Below are 22,911 nucleotides of genomic sequence, written 5' to 3' on the forward strand. Positions count from 1 at the left end.
CAAGGTTCTGTAAATGGTTATCATGGAAGAAAACAGGAAAGTTTAGAGAAGAAGCTAGCCGTGGTTCATCTACTTACTTTCCTTCTTGCAGAGAAAGGATCATTAATTATCTTGAACATTTAAAACGTGAAATGAGGGGTGCCTGGGTGGCTCAGTGGGTTAAAGCCTCTGCCTTCAGCTCAGGTCATGATCCCAAGGTCCTGGGATCGAGCCCGGCACCGGACTCTGCTCGGCGGGGAGCCTGCTTCCCTTCCTCTCTCTCTGCCTGCCTCTCTGCCTACTTTGATCTCTGTCTGTCAAATAAATAAATAAAAATCTTTAAAAAAATAAATAAAATTAAAAAATAAAAAATAAAAGTTGAAATGAATCTACAAAAAGAACCATCCTGTAGACAAATGGAAATACAGGACTAGGATTCAATTGGGGAGGTAAATAACCATTTGCACTTGTAAAGGACAGAATTAATGACTGAAACTAAGATACAATATTAACCAAGTGAATAAAACTGTTGGGAAAACCCATTTTTCCCATTTGACTAAAATTGTTTTTGACAAATAGGAATATCCAATTTAGTTTACAAATTTCTACCATGAAAGTACATTATAGACATCTGTTTTAGTACCACTCCATTTCAAAAGAAACCTGATGTTAGATTTACCTTCTAAAAGATATTTAATTAGTGAATATAATAAGAAATAATTGTATCAAATTTTGTAAACCAAGAGAAATATTTTAAGTTCAAATCAGGCTCAAAGATAACAAGATCAGCATATTCAAGGAATGCAGTATAAACCAGGCATATTTTGCTTCTCTTTGCAAAGCACCTCCCAAATCCATACTTCATTCCCTAGAGATATGAACGTAATCGCCGAGGATGCTGGCCAATGGTATTTTTCCCAATGGTATTTATTATAAAACAATCTTGGCAAGTGAAAAAAAACAGCACACACTGCTAATATTTTGGTAGAATTATGTGTTTATTCTAGCACTGTTAACAAGAGAGAAGCAAGCATCCAAAGAGCACAGAGGAATGCTGCTGATGTAAATGAATATTTACTCCAAGTCCAAATCTTCCCCCCCACCAACCTCCCCAACATGGAGGAATGACAAAGGGCATTTTGATGCTGGCTTTTTCCCAGCCTCACACCCCAACAAATGCAGCACCCAAAGAAATGCTCGTTGGGGCGCCTGGGTGGTTCAGTGGGTTAAAGCCTCTGCCTTCGGCTCGGGTCATGATCTCAGGGTCCTGGGATCGAGCCCCGCATCGGGCTCTCTGCTCAGCGGGGAGCCTGCTTCCTCCTCTCTCTCTCTGCCTGCCTCTCTGCCTACTTGTGATCTCTGTTTGTCAAATAAATAAATAAATCTTAAAAAAGAAAAAAAAGAAAGAAAAGAAATGCTCGTTAATGGCTCAGGGTGGCAATAAGCACAGACAAAGCAGGAGACTATGACAGAGCTTTTCCAGTAGTGGAGAAGGGTGGGCAAATCCAAGTTATATAGAGAGAATATGGCTCAAGGGTCTACTGGTTGCTAGCAAGGTCATTGCTATGTGGGGGCTTTCTTCAGTCCCCTAACCACACTCTATACTCTCAATATTGCACCTATGACTGTGCTGCCACGCAGACAGGACACGAGGAGGTGACTCACTGGGTGAAAAGTACCACCATTAACAGATATGTTATATTTTACTAATGTAGATGTATAAACAGTAACAATGGTGTTCAAACATGCAGTGTGTCTTCTTTCCATCACCTGGTTCTAACCATGGGAAACACCAGACAAACCAAAACTGGGGAACATTCCACAAAGTGAAAAGGTCATGAAAGACTGACTGGAAGAGGCTAAAAAGCCTTGCTAACTACATGCGATGCGGGTTCTGAATAGGATCCTGAAACCGAGAAAGAGCGAGAATAGAAAACTTGGAGACTCCAAGTAAATTCTCTATTTCAGTTAGAAGTACTGCAGTTAACTGGTATCACTAAGATTATCTTGGTTGTTACCAAGGTTCATTTTTTAGTTTTCATAAATGTACCATGGTCATATGAGATATTACCATTAAGAAAGTATTGTATATTTATTGTTTGTCCCGTTCTTTGGATCTTAATGGCTAGTTGAGTAGAAGATTAACTCATATGCAAAACAACTCCAGAATTCATGACCCATTTTCCAATCATATCAAACAACTTTTCGTTTCTATACTATGCCCTGCTTACTAATTCTTCCATATTTTTGCTCATTCTGTTGCTTCTACCTGCCTTCTTCCCCTTCTTTGTTCCCAGTTCATACGCCTTGTTTTAAGACTGATTTCAAATTAAAAAAAAAAAAAGACTGACCTCAAATATCATCTCCCCTGGCTTCCCCAGGTAAAGTTTGACTTTCCATTCCTAAAGCACCTTCTACAAAACCATTTTAGCTCACATGAGAAGGGACTAAACCTACCCTACATGGAATAATGGTTACAAGCAAGTGATCTAAAATCAGGCTATATGGATTCAAATCCTGACCCAATCCTTTGCCAGCAGTGTAACTTTGAACAAACTACTTAATTCTCTGTGTCTATGCTTCCTTGTCTATAAAATGGGGCTAATAACAACAATTCATGGAGTTGATAGGAGAACTAAGTGAATTCCCACACATAAAGTAATTCTAAGAGTGTTTGACTCAAATAAGTGGTTAATAATTGCTAGCTATTATTATGGTTATTACATGTCTTTCCAGATGGAGGACCTTCTGAACAAGGACCATATACACCTACTTTCCTGGGTGAAATTCTCCAAGCTGGATTCAAACCCTACCTTTCCTATTTCCCAGCTTTGGATTTCCTTTGATTATTGTGAGGATTTAATGATCCAATGCCTTTCAAAGCATTTAGTAGGATAACTAGTTCGAGGCAAGCATTCAATAAATATTGGTTATTATAATTATTATCCTGTTAACCCCGAACTTGACACTTAAGATATGCTGAATTACTTGATGAATGAATGAGTGAATTAACTGCTAAGAAGAATTACTGATGTAAAATACTTCAGCAGCTGATATAGATTATCATTATCAGCTAATGGTAGAAACAATTTTTTTTTCATTTGCCACCCCATGCCTCTAAGCTTTAGAATGCCAGTTTTAACCAAAGAGACCTGTTTGTTTTGCTCTGTGTTTTGTCATTCCAGTCATTTGGAAGGATCTCTACATACCACAACAAAAAGTTCTAGGAACAAGCAGCTTTGCACAATGCAACTCTTACAACCCATGGGGTTGTCTGAGCGGCAGTTATTGCCAGATGAAGAGTATGTGCAAATTCCCTAAAGGCGGCAGATCAATCAATACAATGACTCATCTAATAAACGACTGCTGTTAAGACCGGATGGACAGTCTTAATTAACTTCTTTGCTCCAACTTTGACTAAAATTAAAAGGGAGGTTTATTTTGCCATTTATTTATCGGTATATCCATTTGACAGGAAACAAATTGCATTCTTTTCAATACAATTTAAAATGCAGTACACAAATCTTAAAAGCTAATATATAGAAGAAAAACTGCATGTCATAGTTCTTCAACTACTACATATTTTCCTTACAGTTTAAAAAGCCTAAAATCGCATCTTACACTTGTTACTTACATGTGCCTTAGTATTATTGCCTTTTTTCCTCTGAAGGCATTACAGTCATTAATCTGCATCTGCCTGTGATAGGATTTCAGAATGAAGTAGCCTGAGTAATAAACACTAGACCCTGGTGCATAATACATCAGAGGGCGTGAGTGCCTCTTATGGGTCCTAAGTGCACTCATCATTGGTTTCACAACCACCTACAAAGAAAATACAATTATATTTGCCCTTAAAGATGAAGAAACTGAAATTCATCCCTCACAAGTAGTAGCCCTGGGATTTGACCCCAGGCTTAGCTACCTCCAAAATCTATGGTCCTATCGTCCTTCAGTAATGCTTTTGGTTAGCTAAGACAGTGGGTGACTAATTCTAAATGCTGCTCCCCATGAGCCTATCCTAAACATTTGAATTCAGGTGGAACTGTGCTGGGAAGTTCTGTGCAAGCTCACACCAACCTTGTGCCGCTAGTGACCCATGTCTATAGTGAATACACAGTAATGTGCAAGAAGTTATCAGGTAAATTAAAAACCCTGGAAAGAATCTCAACCAGTGGAGGATGGAAACCAATGGGGACATTGCCCAGATCCCAGATCCCCATCTTTTAGCTTGTGACAGAACAAAGAAGGCCACATATTCTTTGTTGCTTCTCCCATCAAGAAGTAGAATCTACTTCCCTTGCCCTTGAATGTGGGCTGACCTTGTGACTCACTTTGACCAAATACCATGAGGTCACCATGCAGCAAGGAAGCCCAAACTAGCCACTTGAAGAGCCACACTAAGGAATACCAAGGCACCACACATGTAAATGAAGATATCTTGAACTTTCCAACCACCGGAGACATCAGCTGATGCCATGTGAAACAGAAGTGCCTAGCTGTGCCCTGATCTAATTCCTGACTCACAGAATCATGCCACTAAGTTTGGGTATGGTTTGTCATGCAGCAATAGGCAAGTGAAACACAGATGGATTATCCTGAGAGGCATTCTGTGTGTTTTCCAGTGGTCCTGATGGAACTCCAGTTGTCCCTTTGTCCACAGCTGCAACTTCCATGGCACAACTTACAACAGCATTTCATTCTTTTTCCTTTTTTTCACTCCTGCTTGCTGGGCTCACCTCCCAATAAACTGCACTCAGCCAGGTCCTGACTTTGGAGGAACTCAAACTAAGACCCAGAACTTTTGCCCCCTTTAAAAATTTTTATCATGGGGCACCTGGGTGGCTCACTGGGTTAAGGCCTCTGCCTTCGGCTCGGGTCATGGTCCCGGGGTCCTGGGATCGAGCCCCGCATCGGGCTCCCTGCTCAGCGGGAAGCCTGCTTCCCTTCCTCTCTCTCTGCCTGCCTCTCTGCCTACTTGTGATCTCTGTCTGTCAAGTAAATAAATAAAAATTTTAAAAGAAATTTTTTATCATGGAGTTTTAAAGCTTATATTTTCATAAAAATAATTTATCCAGATTGTTCTAATTATATATAGTAGTAATTAACTATTCATTTTTATTTCTAAAGAGATATTATGAAATTTAAAATGATGTATAGAGATATATAGACAAAGAGAGAAATTACGCTAATAGATCATGTCTAAAATTCTTCAAGACGTCTTTTGACACAAATAAATAGAAAGATATTCCACTCAGGGATTGGAAGAACTAATATTATTAAAATGTCCATACTACCCAAAGCAACCTACAGATTAAATGTAACCCCTATCAAAATACCAACAGCATTTTTCACAGAACTAGACAAATAATCCTACAATTTGTATGGAACCACAAAGCAATCTTGAGAAAGAAGACCGAAACTGGAAGTATCACAATTCCAGACTTCAAGATATACTACAAAGCTGCAGTAATCAAAACAGTATGGTACTGACACAAAAACAGACACATAGATCAATGGGACAGAGTAGAAAGCCCAGAAACAAACCCTGGATTATATGGTCAATTAATCTTTAACAAATGAGGCAAGAATATGCAATGGCAAAAAGACAGTCTCTTTAACAAATGGTGCTGGAAAAACTAGACAGCTGCATGCAAAAGAATGAAACCAGACCACTTTCCTACAACATACTCAAAAATAAACTCAAAATGGAATAAGGACCTAAATGTGAGACCTGAAACCATAAAAATCCCAAAAGAGAGCACAGGCAGTATTTCTCTGACGTTGGCTACAGCAACATTTTTCTAAATATGTCTCCTGAGGCAAGAAAAACAAAAGCAAAAATAAACTACTGGGACTACATTAAAATGAAAAGCTGCTGCACAGTAAAGGAAACAACCAACAAAACTAAAGGACAACCTTCTGAATGGGAGAAGATATTAGCAAGTGATGTATCTGATAAAGGGTCAGTATCCAAAATATACAAAGAACTTAACTCAATATTCAAAAAAAATAAATAATCCAATTTAAAAATAGGCAGATACACGAACAAACATTTCTCCAAAGAAGACATACAGATGGCCAACGGACACATGAAAAGACACTCAACATCACAAATGATCAGGGAAATGCAAATCAAAACCACAATGAGCTATCACCTCACACCTGTCAGAATGGCTAAACTCAAAAACACAAGAAACAACAAGTGTTGGTGAGGATGTGGAGAAAAAGGAACCCTTGTGCTCTGCTGGTGGGAATGCAAGCTGGTGTAACCACTGTGGAAAACAGTGGTTGGAGGTTCCTCAAAAAAATTAAAAACAGAATTACCTTATGATCCAGTAATTCTACTATTAGGTATTTACCCAAAGAATATGAAAACACCAATTTGAAAAGATATACTGTACTCCTATGTTTATTGCAGCATTATTTACAATAGCCAAATTATGAAATCAGCCCAGGTGTCCACTGACAGATGAATAAAGAAGAGGTGGTGTATATATATACATGATGGAAAATTATTTGGCCATAAAAAGGATGAAATCTTGCCATTTGCAACAACATGGCTGGATGTAGACAATATAAGTGAAATAAGTCAGAGAACGACAAATACCATATAATTTGATTCATATGTGTAATTTGAGAAGCAAAACAAATGAACAAAGGGAAAATAGACAAACCAAAAAACAGACTCTCAACTATAGAGAACAAACTGGTGGTTACCAGACAGAAGGCAGGTGGGGGGGAAGGATGGGTGCAATAGGCGAAAGGGTATTAAGAGAACGCTTTTTGTGAGGAGCACTGAGTAATGTACAGAATTGCTGAATCACTATACTGTACACCTGAAATTAATATGACACTGCATGTTAACTACACTGGAATTAAAATTTTTAAAAACACTAAAAATAGAAATACCGAACAATCCAGTAATTCTACTTCTGGGTATTTACCCAAGGAAAATAAAAACACTAATTCAAAAAATACAGGCACCCCTATGTTTATTGCAGCATTATTTACAATAGCCAAGACACAGAAGCAGGGGCACCTCGGTGGCTCAGTCAGTTAAACGTCTGACTCCTGATTTCAGCTCAGGTCATGATCTCGGGGTTGTGAGGTGGAGCTTCATGCTGAACATGAAGCCTGCTTAAGATTTTCCTTCCCTTTCCCTCTTTAAAAATAATTTTTAAAAAAGATATGGAAGCAACCCAAGTGTTATCAAGAGATGAATGGATAGAGAAGAGGTGTTATGTATATACACAATGAAATATTACTCAGCTATAAAAAAAAAAGAATGAAATCTTGTCATTTCTGGCAACATGGATGGAGCTAGAGGATATCACGCTAAGTAAGATAGGTCAGACAGAGAAAGGCAAGTATGATGATTTCACTTATGTGTGGCATCTAAGAAACAAAACAAATAACAACAGCAAAGAGAAACAGACTCAGAGAGAATGCGGCACAGGAGCAAGTGTGGAAGGCAAAATAGGTGAACAGGATTCAGAGGTACAAACTTCCAGTTATAAAATAAATAAGCCAGGGGGATGAAAAGTATAGCACAGGCAATATAGTCAATAATAGTGCAGTGACTTTGTATAAAGGGTAACCACGCTGATCATGGAGAAAATTTCATCATATATCTAAGTGTTGAATCATTATGTTGTATACCTAATACTAAAATAATATTATGTCAACTGTACTTCAATTAAAAATTTAAAAATAAAAATAAAAATATTAAATTAAAAGATATAATGGTAAATAAATAAAACTCTGGAAGAAGTCTCTCCAAATAAAAGAAAAAATTGGGGTGCCCGGGTGGCTCAGTTGGTTAAGCATCTGACTCTTGATTTTGGCTCAGGTCATGCTCTCAGGGTCATGAGATTGAGTTCCCCGAGTCTGGCTCCGCACTCAATGGGCAGTGTGCTTGAGATTCTCTCTCTCTCTCTCTCCCTCTGTCCCTCCCCTCCCCTGCTCACACATGCACACATACTCTCTCCAAAAAAATTAAAAAGAAAAACTTAACCTTTCTGCACTGTAAAAATATTGCATAGGAACAACGACTTGGAGAAAATCTCCATTGGTATACTAAGTTAATTTTCTTCTTGACCATTCAACTTTCTCATTCAGTGAACTTTAAAAAAATAACTTTACTTCTTTAGAACGGTTTTAGATTTCAATGAACATTTACATAAGATACATCTACCATATCTTTATATAAATTAGAAATGATACCTTATGAGGACAGTAAAATACATAGCATGAGTTTAAATATTTCCTATAAGAGAGATATTTCTAGGTAGAGAGAGACAAACTTGACAATCACAACCTACTAACTCTTCTACATCTGGCTTCTCCCAGGGAGAACCAAAACAGAATAATATTGCAAAGAGAAATACACTAATCCATTTGTTCAAAAATTTGTAAGTCTGGGGCACCTGGGTGGCTCAGTTGGTTAACTGTCTGACTTCGGCTTGGCTCATGATCTCATGGGTCCTGCGATCCAGCCCATTATTGGGCTCCCTACTGAGCGGGGCTTCTGCTTCTCCCTCTGTCTCTCCCCCCAAACCCCCACTCACATTCACTCTCTCTTAAAATCTCAAAGATTTTGTCATTTGAGACAGCACGTGAGAGAAAGAGAGCACAAGCAGGGGGAGGAGTAGAAAGAGAAACAGACTCCCCACCAAGGAGGGAGCCCAGTGCAGGACTCGATCCCAGGACCCTGGGATCATGACCTGAGCTGAAGGCAGATGCTTAACCAAATGAGCCACCCAGGTACCCTGACACAGTGAGCTCTAATCCTGCATTTCTATAAGCAGTTTCCAAGAGAACTTTGGGTCAATAGTATAACTTTAAACTATTCTTCAATTCTAGTTTGATGTATTCACAATTCTTATCTGCCAAAAAGAAAACATGACCAAACTTTGTGCTGACACTCAGAAAGAAAGCTAAGCCAACTTGCAGAAAAGGATAACACAATATTGGTGACTATCTGCAGAACAGGAGTGGCAGAATTCATTTGTAGCATGGTAAAAGTACCAGGGAGACTGGCTTTTTAACACAATTTCAGGAAGAACTTCCATGTCTATTATAATCTAAAGGCAGAACTGTGAAGGTCTTCATTTGTGGGGTCCAGGCATAGACTGGGGATGTCATAGATAGGATTTAAGTATCACATGGATGTATGTACTACATAGAAAACTTTTTAAAGCTTTCCCCTCCTAATAATCTCTTTTGTTCCTAGCCTGCTGAAGTCAGTCTAGAAATGTTAATGGGAGTTACAGTTAGATTTTGAGAGAAGAAAACAAGCATCTGAATGTAGATGGCACAGCCTCATTTAGTGATGCTACCCTGTTCGCCTGGAAAGATGTTGGAGAGATGAGCCATGAGAAAAGTCAGCTTGATCTCACATGACAGTGGTGGTATGAGGAGGTGAGAAAAACACCAGGCTTGAAGTGAGAAAGCAATCTGCCATTTACCAGCTAGAGAACCAGGGCTGGACTGCGAACTATCCAGTTTCCAACATTCTAAGTGTTCTACAAACAAAAAGTGTCTGATGCAATGAACTTACTATGACTAGCGTGTGGGAATGAAGGTTATTACCCCTAGGCCTGTTGGCATGTTGGGTTATAACAAATCCACAATGCAAGTCTGACAAATTCCTGTGTTCCAAGTCACTAGGCCAAAACACCAGGAGTGACAGCCTGCTGTTGCTACAGTGCCTATCATGAAAAGTATATCTTACTTAACAGCTTGCAAAATACATTTCAAGTTGCCTTCCACTGTTGTCTAACTCAACTAGGCCTACTCATTCACTTGTTGATCACCTAAGCTCTCTTCGATTGCCACGGCAAAAAGATCAAGCTTGCCGGCACACAGTAGGTGTGGAATGTGTATTTTGTACTGATGTAATATTTTAATCCAAGTCCTACCTTTGTTGCCTCCTAGTTGTGTGACCTGGACACTTCTTCCACTTATTTAACCTTGTTCTCCTTCGTATCTTTTAGTCCTTCCTATGTGCTGGGCACTTTCCAAGTAATTAAGTGTTGAGATCCTCACAAAAACTCCCTGAGGCAGGCACTTTATCACCATTTGACAGATGAGGAAACTGAGGAGGAAATACGCTTTGTAATTTCTTGAAGGTTACAAGGCAGAGCTGGGATCTGAACCCAGGCAGCCTGGTTCAGAGTCCAGCTCTAACCCATTCACTTCTCTTCCTCTCCAACTCAGTTCGGCTGCCTCTTAATCAGAGTCTCAGTGTCCTCACGTACAAAATAAATGTTGACAGCATCATCCCAGAGGATCGTTGTAATAACAGAAAGAAATCGGTGAGCACTCTGAAAACACAAACTGTTGTTTCACTTGCCATCACCATCAACATCCATCAACTGAAATAAGGGCGCAGGGAATCAACTGGAAGTTCCAATATAAGAAGAGTGATACTTGGCTCAAGAGTCATTTAAGTCTCAGAGTACCAGCTTGCCTAACTGTTTCTTAACACCTGAGAGATGAAGTTATCAGCAATGCCATGCTTCTTCACACTTTGGCTCCTACAGCTGGTATGAATTCACCTATTTCCATGAGTGGCCCAGATATACAGAAACAATAACATGTCACTTTCCTTGATCCGTGGGCCAATTCAACTCAAAGCCAACTCAATTCATTTCCAATTGCTCCACAGACATGAAGAGTCTAGGCTTAGCCTTCTCTTGGGTCCATCGGCACATCGTTTGATGGGCGGTTTCTCAAGTTGCTTTTAATTCTAATGGCTCCTAAAACTCTTTGGCTATTTAATAGGTCTGGTGTGATATGGCTGGGCAATTTTTCAAGATCATAAGTAGTTTTTAAAGTCCCTGCGTATTGTGAAAAACAATCTTTTTAATCACTTTGCTTTCAAGGCCTAATGACCAGGAGGATACAGAATCTCCATGGTAACCAATCTCAGAAAATCTTGGGCTGGCTGTCAACTCTTGCATCGAATCTGCCCAAGCCATTACTGCCTCCCTTGCTGTGTCTTCAAGGCCAGCATTTCACATACATTAGGCCTAGGCCAACTGCATGACTGCTCACTTAGGTTTACGTTTTCTTGAAAAGATGGTGTAGCAACAATGTTGGTATATTTTCTAAAAGTTATAAACACCATTCTTTTTTTAACGGACATTCAAATTCGCATCCTGTAAAATCCATCCCTTTGAAGTGCACAAGTCAGCAATGTCCTAAAGGATATTCACCAGGTTGTGCAACCATCACCTCTATCTCGTTCCAGAACGTGTTCAACATCCCAAACAGAAACCCAGTATCCATTAGCAGTCGCTCCCTGTCCCTCCCTACTGCCAGCCTCTGGCAGCCACTAATCTCCTTTGTGTCTGAATTTGCCTATTCTGGACAGTTCATGTAAACAGAATCATGTCATTTGTGGCCCCTTGTGACGAGCTTCCTTCACTTAGCTTCCAAGATCCATCCATGCTATGGCACGTGAGCAGTACTTAGTTCCTTTTTATTGCTGAACAATCTTGCAGTGTACGGGTAGACCACAGTGTGCCTATCCCTTCATCTGTTGATGGGCATTTGGTCATTTCCACCATTTTGGCTGTTACAATAATGCTGCTATGGGTATTCGTGGACACGTTTTTGCATGGACATATTTTCACTTCTCTTGAATATGTACCTAGAGGTGGAATTACTGAGTCCTATGGTAACTCTATGTTTAATTTTTTGAGAAACCCTCATGCCGTTTTTCAAAGCGGCTGCACCATTTTGCACTGTCACCAATAGCATAGGAGCCTTTCAAAAGGGAGATATTCTTGCCAACACCTGTTATTATCCTTTCTATTGCAGCCATCTTAGTGGGCATGGAGTAGTATGCCATTGTAGTTTTGATTTGCAGTTCCCTAACAGCTCATGAAAGTATCATTCTTAACTAACACAATAACTAATTTCATTTCCTCACATGTTACATTCTACCTCTTCTGCCATATTGTAACAGGGATTGCAATTATAGTCTCCCTCTCTTTTTCAGAAGTAATGGCCCAGAGAGGATGCAGTAAACTTTAGAACAAGACGTCATGCCCCAAAGGTGTGTCTCCAGGATTTGGAAAACTGCTGTCAGAACACAGACTCCCACAAATCACTGACTGGATTCTGATATGAACACACTTTCCCTGCTGCAGGCACCAGACCGGAAGAATCAGAATCCCACTGTGGAAAAATAAGCTCACAATTCTGCAAATCCTGGATGTGTCACGACATGTACCATACTCAAAGCCTGTTTATATTGAGATGGCATCTGGCTGAGCCAAGAAAGGGAAATGGAGCTTTCTCAGAGAGACAGGGGACCAACTGATCAAAAGCAAAGTAAGAAGGAGAAGACCAAAATCTCTGAGAAACCTTGGCATTAAGCGATAAAATCTGTATCGTGAAGCTCGAGGCCCAATCAGACTTACTTTCAGCCAGCTCTCACTCTCATACTCCACTCTCGGGAGACTTCCCAAAGTTCCTGGAGCATACTACGTTTTGCTGACCCACAGGCGGTTCCTGCTAGCCAGCGTGCCGCCTGCCTTCCTTTTTGTTTGGCCAAATCCTCCCCATCCACTGGTTTCACTTTAGACATCCCCAGGCACCCTTCGTCCTTGTACTGGCTTCCTATTGCCGCTGTAAGAAGTCACCACAAACTCTGCAGCTTCAAACAAGACACATATATTCTCCTACTGTTCTGCAGGTCAGAAGTCCCACTGGACTAGGGCTGCACTCCTTCTGGAGGCTCTAGGGGAGAATCTATCTCCTTGCCCTTTTCAGCTTCTAGGGGCTGCCCCATTCCTTGGCACATGACTCCTTCTTCCGTTTTCAAAGCCAGCAGTGTAGCATCTTGAAAACCAGGTCATCCCTCCTCTTCCTCCCTCCCTCTCTCCCTCCCTCCCTCTCTCACTCATTCTGTCCCCACATCTCCTTCTCAGACTCTGACCCTCCTGCTTCCCTATCACAAGGACTCTTGGAATGACCCTGGCTCACACAGATAATCCAAGATCATCTCCCACCTCAAGATTCTTAACTTAATCACACCTGCAGGGTGCCTTTTGCCAAGTAAGGTAGCGTAACTATGGGTTCCGGGAATCGGGACATGGACATTTGTGGGGAGAGGGGGCACTGCTCTGTCTGCGGTAGTCCTATGATAATGCCACAGCATTCTGAACAGCACAGGGACCTGTTTATTTGAAAGCGTTGCTTTCATAAAAGGGTCGGCACCTCGTGGGGCCATGCCTGCTTATTCCACATATGTCCCTGTGCAACGTGCACAGCCGGTACGTGATAAATATTTGATGACTGCCTAGCTGAGTGGTCAGTTTGGTTTTCCTGGACCAGAGTTCCTGGGGGACAGAGGAGGTAGGCTAAGGTTATATTGTAAAAGCCCCTGAAATGACTCGCTAAGCAGTTTGGGTTTCATTCTGTACATACTGAGTCCCAGCAAAGGTTTTTGCTCAGAAAGTTAACATGATTACAAAGCCTCTTTGGAGTAAAAGGCCCATAAGCCAGATGGGTAGAGGGAGAAATTAACGGCAGGGTGGCCAAGCAGGAGGCCACAGCCAATGAGGACATGGACTAGGTGGCAGCAATGAGAAGGAAGAGCTAGAGAAAGATGTAGGAACGGGGATACATTCCACTTCAAATCCATTCCATCAGAATGGAGCAAATGAGAAATAAACACAGCAGGACTGAGTAACTTATTTGAGAAGACAGGAGAAAGCATAGGGGAGCACTGGAGATTCCTGCAACCTGGGAAAAGTAAGCAGGCGGAAGAATGGTGGCACCAGGCAAAATTAGGAATGCAGAAAGGGAAGCATGCTCACAGGGAAGGGGGATGACCTGCTCCGCTGCCGACATGCAGAACATGAGGAGTCCAGCTGACACTGTGAGCAGACGTCCAGGAGGAAAGCAGAGATGTCAGGAACTCAAACGCAACAGTTAAGCATGTCCCCAAGAGGGATGATGGCTCAAGTCGCAAGACTGAATGAGATCATCACAGGAGAATGATTTGAAGGAAAAACAGAGGACCGAGGGGATGGGTGGACAAAGATGAACCAGCACAGAGACAGAAGAGCAGGAAGAGACACTGGAGATGGAGAGGCAGCAGCTGTGACTCAGGGTGGTGGGCAAAGGGGGAGCAGGAGCACAGGTGGGACAGTGTGGCACTTCTGCTCAGAAGTCCAGCCAAAGACACAAAGAAATGGAAAAATGTTCCATGCTCATGGATTGGAAGAACAAATATTGTGAAAATGTCTATGCTACCTTAAGCAATCTACACATTTAATGCAATCCCTATCAAAATCCCATCCATTTTTTTCAAAGAAATGGAACAAATAATCCTAAAATTTATATGGAACCAGAAAAGACCTCAAATAGCCAAAGGAATATTGAAAAAGAAAGCCAAGGTTGGTGGTATCACAATTCCGGACTTCAAGCTCTATTACAAAGCTGTCATCATCAAGACAGTATGGTACTGGCACAAAAATAGACACATATATCAATGGAACAGAATAGAGAGCCCAGAAATAGACCCTCAACTCTCTGGTCAACTAATCTTTGACAAAGCAGGAAAGAATGTCCAATGGAAAAAAGACAGCCTCTTCAACAAATGGTGCTGGGAAAACTGGACAGCCACATGCAGAAAAATGAAATTGGACCATTTCCTTATACCACACACGAAAACAGACTCAAAATGGATGAAGGACCTCAACGTGAGACAGGAATCCATCCAAATCCTTGAGAAGAACACAGGCAGCAACCTCTTCGACCTCAGCCACAGCAACTTCTTCCTAGGAATATCGCCAAAGGCAAGGGAAGCAAGGGCAAAAATGAACTACTGGGATTTCATGAAGATCAAAAGCTTTTGCACAGCAAAGGAAACAGTCAACAAAACCAAAAGACAACCGACAGAATGGGAGAAGATATTTGCAAACGACATATCAGTTAAAGGGCTAGTGTCCAAAATCTATAAAGAGCTTAGCAAACTCAACACCCAAAGAACAAATAATCCAATCAAGAAATGGGCAGAGGACATGAACAGACATTTCTGCAAAGAAGACATCCAGATGGCCAACAGACACATGAAAAAATGCTCCACATCACTCGGCATCAGGGAAATACAAATCAAAACCACAATGAGATACCACCTCACACCAGTCAGAATGGCTAAAATTAACAAGTCAGGAAATGACAGATGCTGGCGAGGATGCGGAGAGAGGGGAACCCTCCTACACTGTTGGTGGGAATGCAAGCTGGTGCAACCACTCTGGAAAACAGCGTGGAGGTTCCTCAAAAAGTTGAAAATAGAGCTACCCTATGACCCAGCAATTGCACTACTGGGTATTTACCCTAAAGATACAAACGTGGTGATCCAAAGGAGCACGTGCACCCGAATGTTTATAGCAGCAATATCCACAATAGCCAAACTATGGAAAGAACCTAGATGTCCATCAACAGATGAATGGATAAAGAAGATGTGGTATATATATACAATGGAATACTATGCAGCCATCAAAAGAAATCTTGCCATTTGCGACGACATGGATGGAACTAGAGGGTATTATGCTTAGCGAAATAAGTCAATCGGAGAAAGACAACTATCATATGATCTCCCTGATATGAGGAAGTGGAGCTGCAACATGGGGGGTTTGGGGGGTAGGAAAAGAATAAATGAAACAAGATGGGATCAGGAGGGAGACAAACCATAAGTGACTCTTAATCTCACAAAACAAACTGAGATTGCTGGGGGGAGGGGGTTCAGGAGAGGGGGGTGGAGTTATGGACACTGGGGAAGGTATGTGCTATGGTGAGTGCTGTGAAGTGTGTAAACCTGGCAATTCACAGACTTGTAGCCCTGGGGATAAAAATACTGTATATGTTTTTTAAAAAAATTTTTTAATAAAAAAAAAAGAAGTCCAGCCAAAGGAGGTCTAAGAACAGTCCTGGAATTGTGGGACCTTCAAGACAACTGTTTCTGTAAGTAATGGGGATGGAAAAGAGATTGCCAAGGTCTAAGGTGCTTGTAGCCACAGACTTTTTCCAGGAGTTTGGCAGTTTATACTGAGAGTCCAAAAGAATTTCCAGGTAGTTCTGCCCTTGGCTTGTCTGAATTTGAGCTTAATCCTTCCAATCCCTGGCTTTAAGGAGGTTATAGCTAGATGCTACCCAAGGTCCTTCGTGAGCCTAAAACTTGCTCTTTCTAACCTGCAAATCTCTAAATTCTGGTGAAAGTTCAATCTCCAGGTATCTGAGAAGTTACCTTCACATTATTCTCTGCTTAAGTTTAAAATTACTTTAGGGATGAACTCTAACAGAGGGATAATCCAAGAGAGAGCATATGAAAGCTGAGTAACTATTTTCCTAATTTATAAGTTCTCACAACATTATGCTGATTTGAGACATAATTCCTTGTAAAATACCCTTTGTCAATTTCATATGCGAAGCTGTCTTACTCTAATTACTTCCTCTTCGGTGACACCAGTGAGCCTCTATTTTTAACAACAGTATTCATCTCTGCCTACACTTTAAATTTTAATTCCAGTTTCCACCATTATATATTTACCACTCAATTTTTCCCTACACATATATTTAGACACCCCACATTTTTTTCCTATCCTCAGTATCTTTTGGAAAGGCTTTTTTTTTTTCTCCCAATTCAGAGTTCTGGTTGACATATACTAGAAAAGAAGAAGAAAATGACAACAAGTAAAGCCAGAAGCATGAGAGAAAAAGTACTGGAAAGCAAAACCTAGAATTCAGTTTCTTATATGAAGTAGCACATTACACAAAGTTCCTCAACTTCAGCGCTATTGAAATTTCAAGCAGGATAGTTCTTTGCCACAGCAGCCTGTCTTACATGCTGCAGGATGATTAACAGCATCCCTGGCCTCGACCCACCAGATGTAGGTAGCGACCCCATACCCCAGCTCTGGCGACCAAAAACGCTGCTGGGTATTGCCAAATGTGCTCAGGGTACAAACTCACCCACAGGTGAAAACCACTAGTCTACAGAGACAAACCCAGCAGTAGTTCAATAATGCCAGGAAACAATTTGCTAAAGTGGAAAAGAAATACAGAAGTATTATGTTTATATGCCAACTCCCATCTGTTTGTAGGATGCTTGGCATGGTTTTCCCATGCCGGCCTCCTCTGAATCGCTGTACCCCCTGCCTGTTTCACTCTGCTAATGCACTGTCTCCCACCGCCCCACAGACACCAGATTGATCGCTCTAAAATACATATCTGATCATGTTACACCCTCATGCTTTTTTAAAAAGTCACCAATTTCCCCCATTCTTTAGCACAGGGTTTCTCAACCTGGGCACGCCTGACACCGAAGGACTGAGAATGCTCTGCTGTGGAACTGCCCTGTAGATCACTGGATGTTTAGCGGCATCCCTGGCTTCTCCCCCACTACATGCCAAGAGCACCTACTGCCGTGGCAAACACACTAATGTCCCACAGAAGATGTCCACGCCCTCATCTCCGGGACCCGTGAATATGTTAGGCTATGTGGCAAGGGGGAGTTAAGGCTGCAGATGGAGTTAAAGGCTGCTGAACAACTGACCTTAGAACAATGAGACAGCCTGGATTATCCAGGTGAGCCCACTGTAATCACAAGGGTCCTTAAGAGAGTCAGAGAGAGAAAGGACTATGGAAGAGATGCAACAAGGCTGGCTTTGAATATGGAAGAAGGGAGCCACTGAAAAAACAAAGGAAACAGATCGTAGAGCCTTTAGAACACAGTCCTACCAACACCTTGCCTTTAGCCCTGTGAGACCCATTTCAGACTTCTGACCTCCAGAACTAGAAGGTAATAAATTTATGTTGCTCTAAGCCACTAAATGTGTTATGGCAGCAATAGGAAATTAATATATCACCACCCCAAAACTGTCTTCAGACATTGCTAAATGTCCCCTGGGGATGAGGTCACCTCCAGGTTGAGAACCACCACCCCACAAAATGTCCAGTCCAAACTCCTGGGATGTGCACAGTGCGGCTCTTCATAATGAATGCTACTCAAACTTTTGAACACTATTATCCAATACACAGCGAGACATAACCTATGCTCCAGGCTACCAAACTTCCAACTTCAAAAGCACTTTACGTCCTTTCACTTCCTTGTACATTTAATAACAAGAGGGGCCTTGGAGCGTGGGCCAGGAGCTCTGGCCTTCCTGCCATTTGCATCCATGCCCATAGTCAGTTATTATCTCCCAAATATGTGCCTGATTTCTGGTCTCATTAGGTTACTATATAGACAGCCACTTGCTTGCTACATAAAATAAGCCACAGATGTCCTCACCTCCTCCTCCAGGCCAGCGCTGCACTCGAGCGCCACTAAGTGCTCTTCATTGGACGCTCTGACGTCACCAACTCCTCTGTGCCTTTGTGTGTCCACTCCTTTCTCTTTCATCAAGGAATCACCTCCCTCCTTCTTCTAAATGGCAGGCACCCTGAAGATCAAGTTCAAGTGTTCTCTGCACAGTGAAGCCTTCCAAAATTCTCCAAAGCACAATGAATCATCCCCCTCCACCCCCCCACCCCACCCCCCACACAGCTCAGTCCCCCACTGTCCTGATCCTTCTGCACTGTACCTACTGGTCAACCCATCTGTCCTCCTCATTAGACTGTGAGCTCCTTAAGGGCCAACACCAAATTTTAGCCTCTCTCTATTTCTGGTACCTAGAGAAACCTTGCGCTCAAGAAGTGCTTATGGCAGGAATGAAGAAAAGAAGTCATGGGTAGAGAGAGATCATGTTAATTATGGGTTCTCAAAGCTGGCAAGCTCCAAGTCAGCTATGAGCATAATCCTAGCTCTGATCCGTAAGCATCAGGAGAATGCCAGGGTTGGAAGGAGACCTTACTCCTCTGAGATCAGAATCAGGGACAGAGCTGGGCTTCTAAGAACACAAGTTGAGAAGCATGTACCAACTGGGTCACCATGCGCCATTTATTCCTTTGCCTTCTCTCTTTTTCTACTCAACAGGTATTCTAGCATGCCCAGGAATCCATTTTTGTTAAAACAACCCCGAAACACATAGTAAGGAAATACTAATAGAGTCATAGCTGACTTTGTTTAATACCTCCCGGTTTTAGGCCATAAAATGGCCATTTGGGAGCTCTGAGTGAGCACAAGGCACAGAGCTACAGGCACTTATGGGAAGCTTGGGAGCAGGAACCACTTTAGGAACAAGAAGCTGCTCAAAGAACTAAGCAGAAATAAATGTGATCCATCACTGGCTAGACCTGAATGAGGGTGAATTCTCAGGTCTGGCTATGGATTCAGTGGAAGATAAACAGAATTGTTAATAAACCGTAAGAGGCACGCATGACCAAAGAGAGGTCCATGTGGTTTTAGGAGGGGACAAAGGCCTCAGGGAAACTTCATGCCAGCTGAGAGCACTGACGTGGGCACTCACTGGATACCAGCATGAGGAGCTCATGTTCAACTCACCGGTGTAGTGGTTCTCAGTTGGGGCAATTCTGTCCCCCAGAGAATATTCGGCAGTGTCTGCAGACATTTGTCACTGTCACACTGGTGGGGAGGAGTGCTACTGGCATCTAGGGGGTAGAGGCCCAGGACACTACTAAACATCCTACAAGGCACAGGATGGCCTCAACCCCAAGGAATCATCCGGCCATAATTGTCAACAGTGTAGAGGCCGAGAAACCCTGAGCCAGAGCAACCAGGAAAAGCAAAGCAACCCAAGTACCCCTCCAGAGCCCACGTGAAGTAACCTTGCAAGGTGTCCATTTGCTGGGCTTTTGACATTATTGATAAACAGTCGCTTTTAGGAGAGATGAGCCAGCTCGTTTGCAAGTGAGAAGGAGAAGCAGTGCCCAACCGGATGAATTTCCTTGGTTTTTGAGATGGCTCCAAAGCCTTAAACCTTTGAAAGGCAATCTAGGCCATTAAATCCCAGACCCAGGGGTTAAATAGGATATCTGGGCCTCTACTAAACAAAACCAGCCTTGGACCTTCCTTCCATCCAGTCACTCCATGTCTGCCTTGAGACTAAAGAAATTGTGCGTGCACACACACACATACACCCACGTGAACATTTGATGAGAAAATGTTCTTTTGCTAGATGGCTATGTACTAAGTTTTAACCAGTGCAAAGAGGTGAAAGTTATGGTAGACAAGCTAGCCGACTGCCCAGATACTGCACAGAACAGTGAAAAGCCACCGGTATTGCAGCAGTTCACATACTTGTCCATTGATGATGAGATTTTAGTGGATAAGAAGATAATTCCTAACCAGCCGTGATCATCTATAGCAGAAGACCTTTTGGTCATAACAGCAACAGCATCTGGATACTATATTTCAAGTATGTACAGCTGTTAAGAAAAGCAGAGACATTCTTAATGATGCAATCGGGTTTCAACGTGAACATCAGTGGCTGTCCAATCCAAGAATTGGCCTTACGTTTGCATTTCTCTCTCCTCTCAACTCACAGGATTATTCTGATAATGTGTGCTTCTGCTATATAGCACGAATTCAGCCCCTTTTAAAGACCAAGAGAAATTCAACATCTAGATTTTTTATCCTCTTCCTAATGCTGAGTTCCCTGGTTTGGAGAGAATCTCTTGTTCTCTGACTTTTCTTTCAACTGCCTATCTTCCTCAGGAAAATAGGCAGAACAGTCAGCAGTGTTTGTTAGTTTTTGTAATCCATACTCCCCACCCAAAAGCAAGTTACTTTGACATAATAACCAATATTTTATTAATATGTGATACTAATATTTCTGATTAAGACTGTTGATTTTTCTAAGACAGTCTATTAAAAGCCAAAATTTCATAGTTATCTCATGGTAACAGAGCGAGGTATGATCTTGGATGCTATTTTCAAACTGTTTTTCTTGGTTGTGTTTCCTTTATTTAGTCCAAATCTCCAGCAATTACATGGTATTTCATTTCATTTCTGTAATTCTAACTGTACTTTAAAATATTTAATTACAACTGGTGGAATCTCCCTTCCCTTATGGAAAGGGATCCAAGGCAAATCTATAGAATTTGTGAACTGAAAGAGATTGGAAGTTGTTCATTTCTAAAACAACTACTATTTATTCTCTAAAAGCATGCTGCCTTCCAAGTACCCATCAACCACAGTTTCCCAAGAGCTCTAGTCTCCATTCTTCTTAACCAGACAGCAAACATTTTAAAGGTACTAAATAGCTCCCTCTCAGTTCCCTGTTTATTAAAGATTCCCAATTCGCATATATTTCACTAACTAGTAGTTGCCCTTAGTGGAACTTGGGCATATTTCCATGATCTCTCATAGCCTGAGCAGAGATTCTTTTTCGCCTAGATTAAACTAGTACTCAGTATCATAAATTCCTGAAATTAGACCTTTAGGGAGAAGAAAAGATCAAAACTAGAGAATTCTAGTATTTACTCCCCACACCACCCAAACACACACACCTACACACACACACACACACACACACACACACACACAAAACACACACACAACTAACAGCACCCTCCAGAATAATGTTTCTGAATTCTCTGTAGAACAACCAGATGGCAGACATATTTCAAAACACATTACATCCAATCCTTATAAGAGCACAGGAATTAGATCATTTGAGTTCTGAAAAATATCCACAGTGCATGAAGGGATAAGACGACCCTCTGAAATCGCCCACAGCACAAACAGGACAGCACATCAGCTCTCCCTGCAGCTCCCACCACTGCTCCAAAGTGAAGCCAAGAAGTCCTAACAAGACACACATGGGTGGCCACTAGGGACATCCCATTTCCAGGCACCATTTAACCGGCCAAAGAGGGACAGCCACACCATGGACACCTCTCAATGGGTCCCTGGCGCTGTAAACGTGATGGAATTAAACAAATGCCCGGGTGTCCAGCCTTGGGTCACGAGAATGCACAGCACCGGACCCTACCTACCTCGGACTTCCACACAACGTAGGGGTGGCTGTGGCTGTTGGGGGGGGACTGGAACTTCCTCTGCTGGAGCCACCTCCTGGGAGAAGTGAAGATGCCATTAGGGCCACCCCCGGAGGAGCAGAGGATGGCGCTGCGGCCACTGCCAGGCCCAGCCAGGACTGAAGGCAGGTCCCAGGCCATGTTCTTCTTGAGGCCGCCGCGACCCAGGGGGACCTCATAGTCAAAGTGAAAACTGCCAGAAGGCGACTTCTCCTGCGGGGTGCTTGGCGTGGAGAAGGATGAGCAGAGGGGTCTAGGGGGTGGGAGTCGGTTGGCCCGGGGGTGTGGCCCCCTAGGGGAGGACGCCGAGCGGGGGCCGAGACCCTCGGCTGGAGGCAGCGGGGAGCAGAGGCGGCCTCCGGTGGCCCCCCGCGAGCTGCCCTCCACGCCCGCCTCGCCCCCGCAGCCGCCGATCAGGGCCGGGTCCAAGCTGCGGGTCTGGCGCAGCTTTCTCTTGGAGAAGCCCTTGGCCGAGGCCGAGCCACCTGAGGCCGGCGAGGAGCAGGAGAAGACACTGTGAAGTAGGCTCTGCGCGGACATCCCGGCGTGACTGTGCCTAAGGGCCACCCTCTTCCCGCTCTCGGGACGCTGGCGATTTGAAGCCGGGAAAGGAAGGGGGCTCAGACTGGGCTGCCAGGCGGGACTGACCCGAGGCTGGCCGAGGGCGGTGGAGGGCAGTGCCCGGCTCACGCGCCACCAGCGCGCTCCAAGTGCCCCAGCGGGTGCAGAAGCAGAAGATCCATCACCAGCCTTCTAGGGAAAGAGGTCGGATGGCCTCCTGTGGCCACTAGAACTTTCCCCCAGAGCCCAAGTCGCGAAAGGGGTGAGAAAGAGGAGGAAGGTCAGGCGCTCTCTGGGTTCCCAGCTCCAGCCCGCCAGCGCCACTCCCCCTTCGCAGCCGAGGCAGGAGACGCCGCGCTCCCGCTCGCCGGCTCTGGACAGCCTCGAAGTCTTCAGCAAGCTCCTCCTCGC

At 42.9% G+C, this 22,911-nt stretch overlaps 1 protein-coding gene across 1 annotated transcript in view; it reads right to left on the bottom strand.

Moving 5' to 3' along the window:
• ARHGAP6 (Rho GTPase activating protein 6) overlaps positions 1-22,479 on the bottom strand; it is a gene marked incomplete at its 5' end in the record, with an annotated part of 482,519 nt that extends 460,040 nt beyond the window's left edge. Inside the window, one exon of the mRNA XM_080831214.1 lies at positions 21,901-22,479. Within this exon, the coding sequence (XP_080687340.1) occupies positions 21,901-22,479 (579 nt within the window). The remainder of the gene's footprint in view (positions 1-21,900) is intronic.
• Between the last annotated feature and the right edge of the window lie 432 nt (positions 22,480-22,911).

Source organism: Martes martes, assembly GCF_963455335.1.
Source record: "Martes martes genome assembly, chromosome: X".
NCBI classification, from domain to species: domain Eukaryota; kingdom Metazoa; phylum Chordata; class Mammalia; order Carnivora; family Mustelidae; genus Martes; species Martes martes.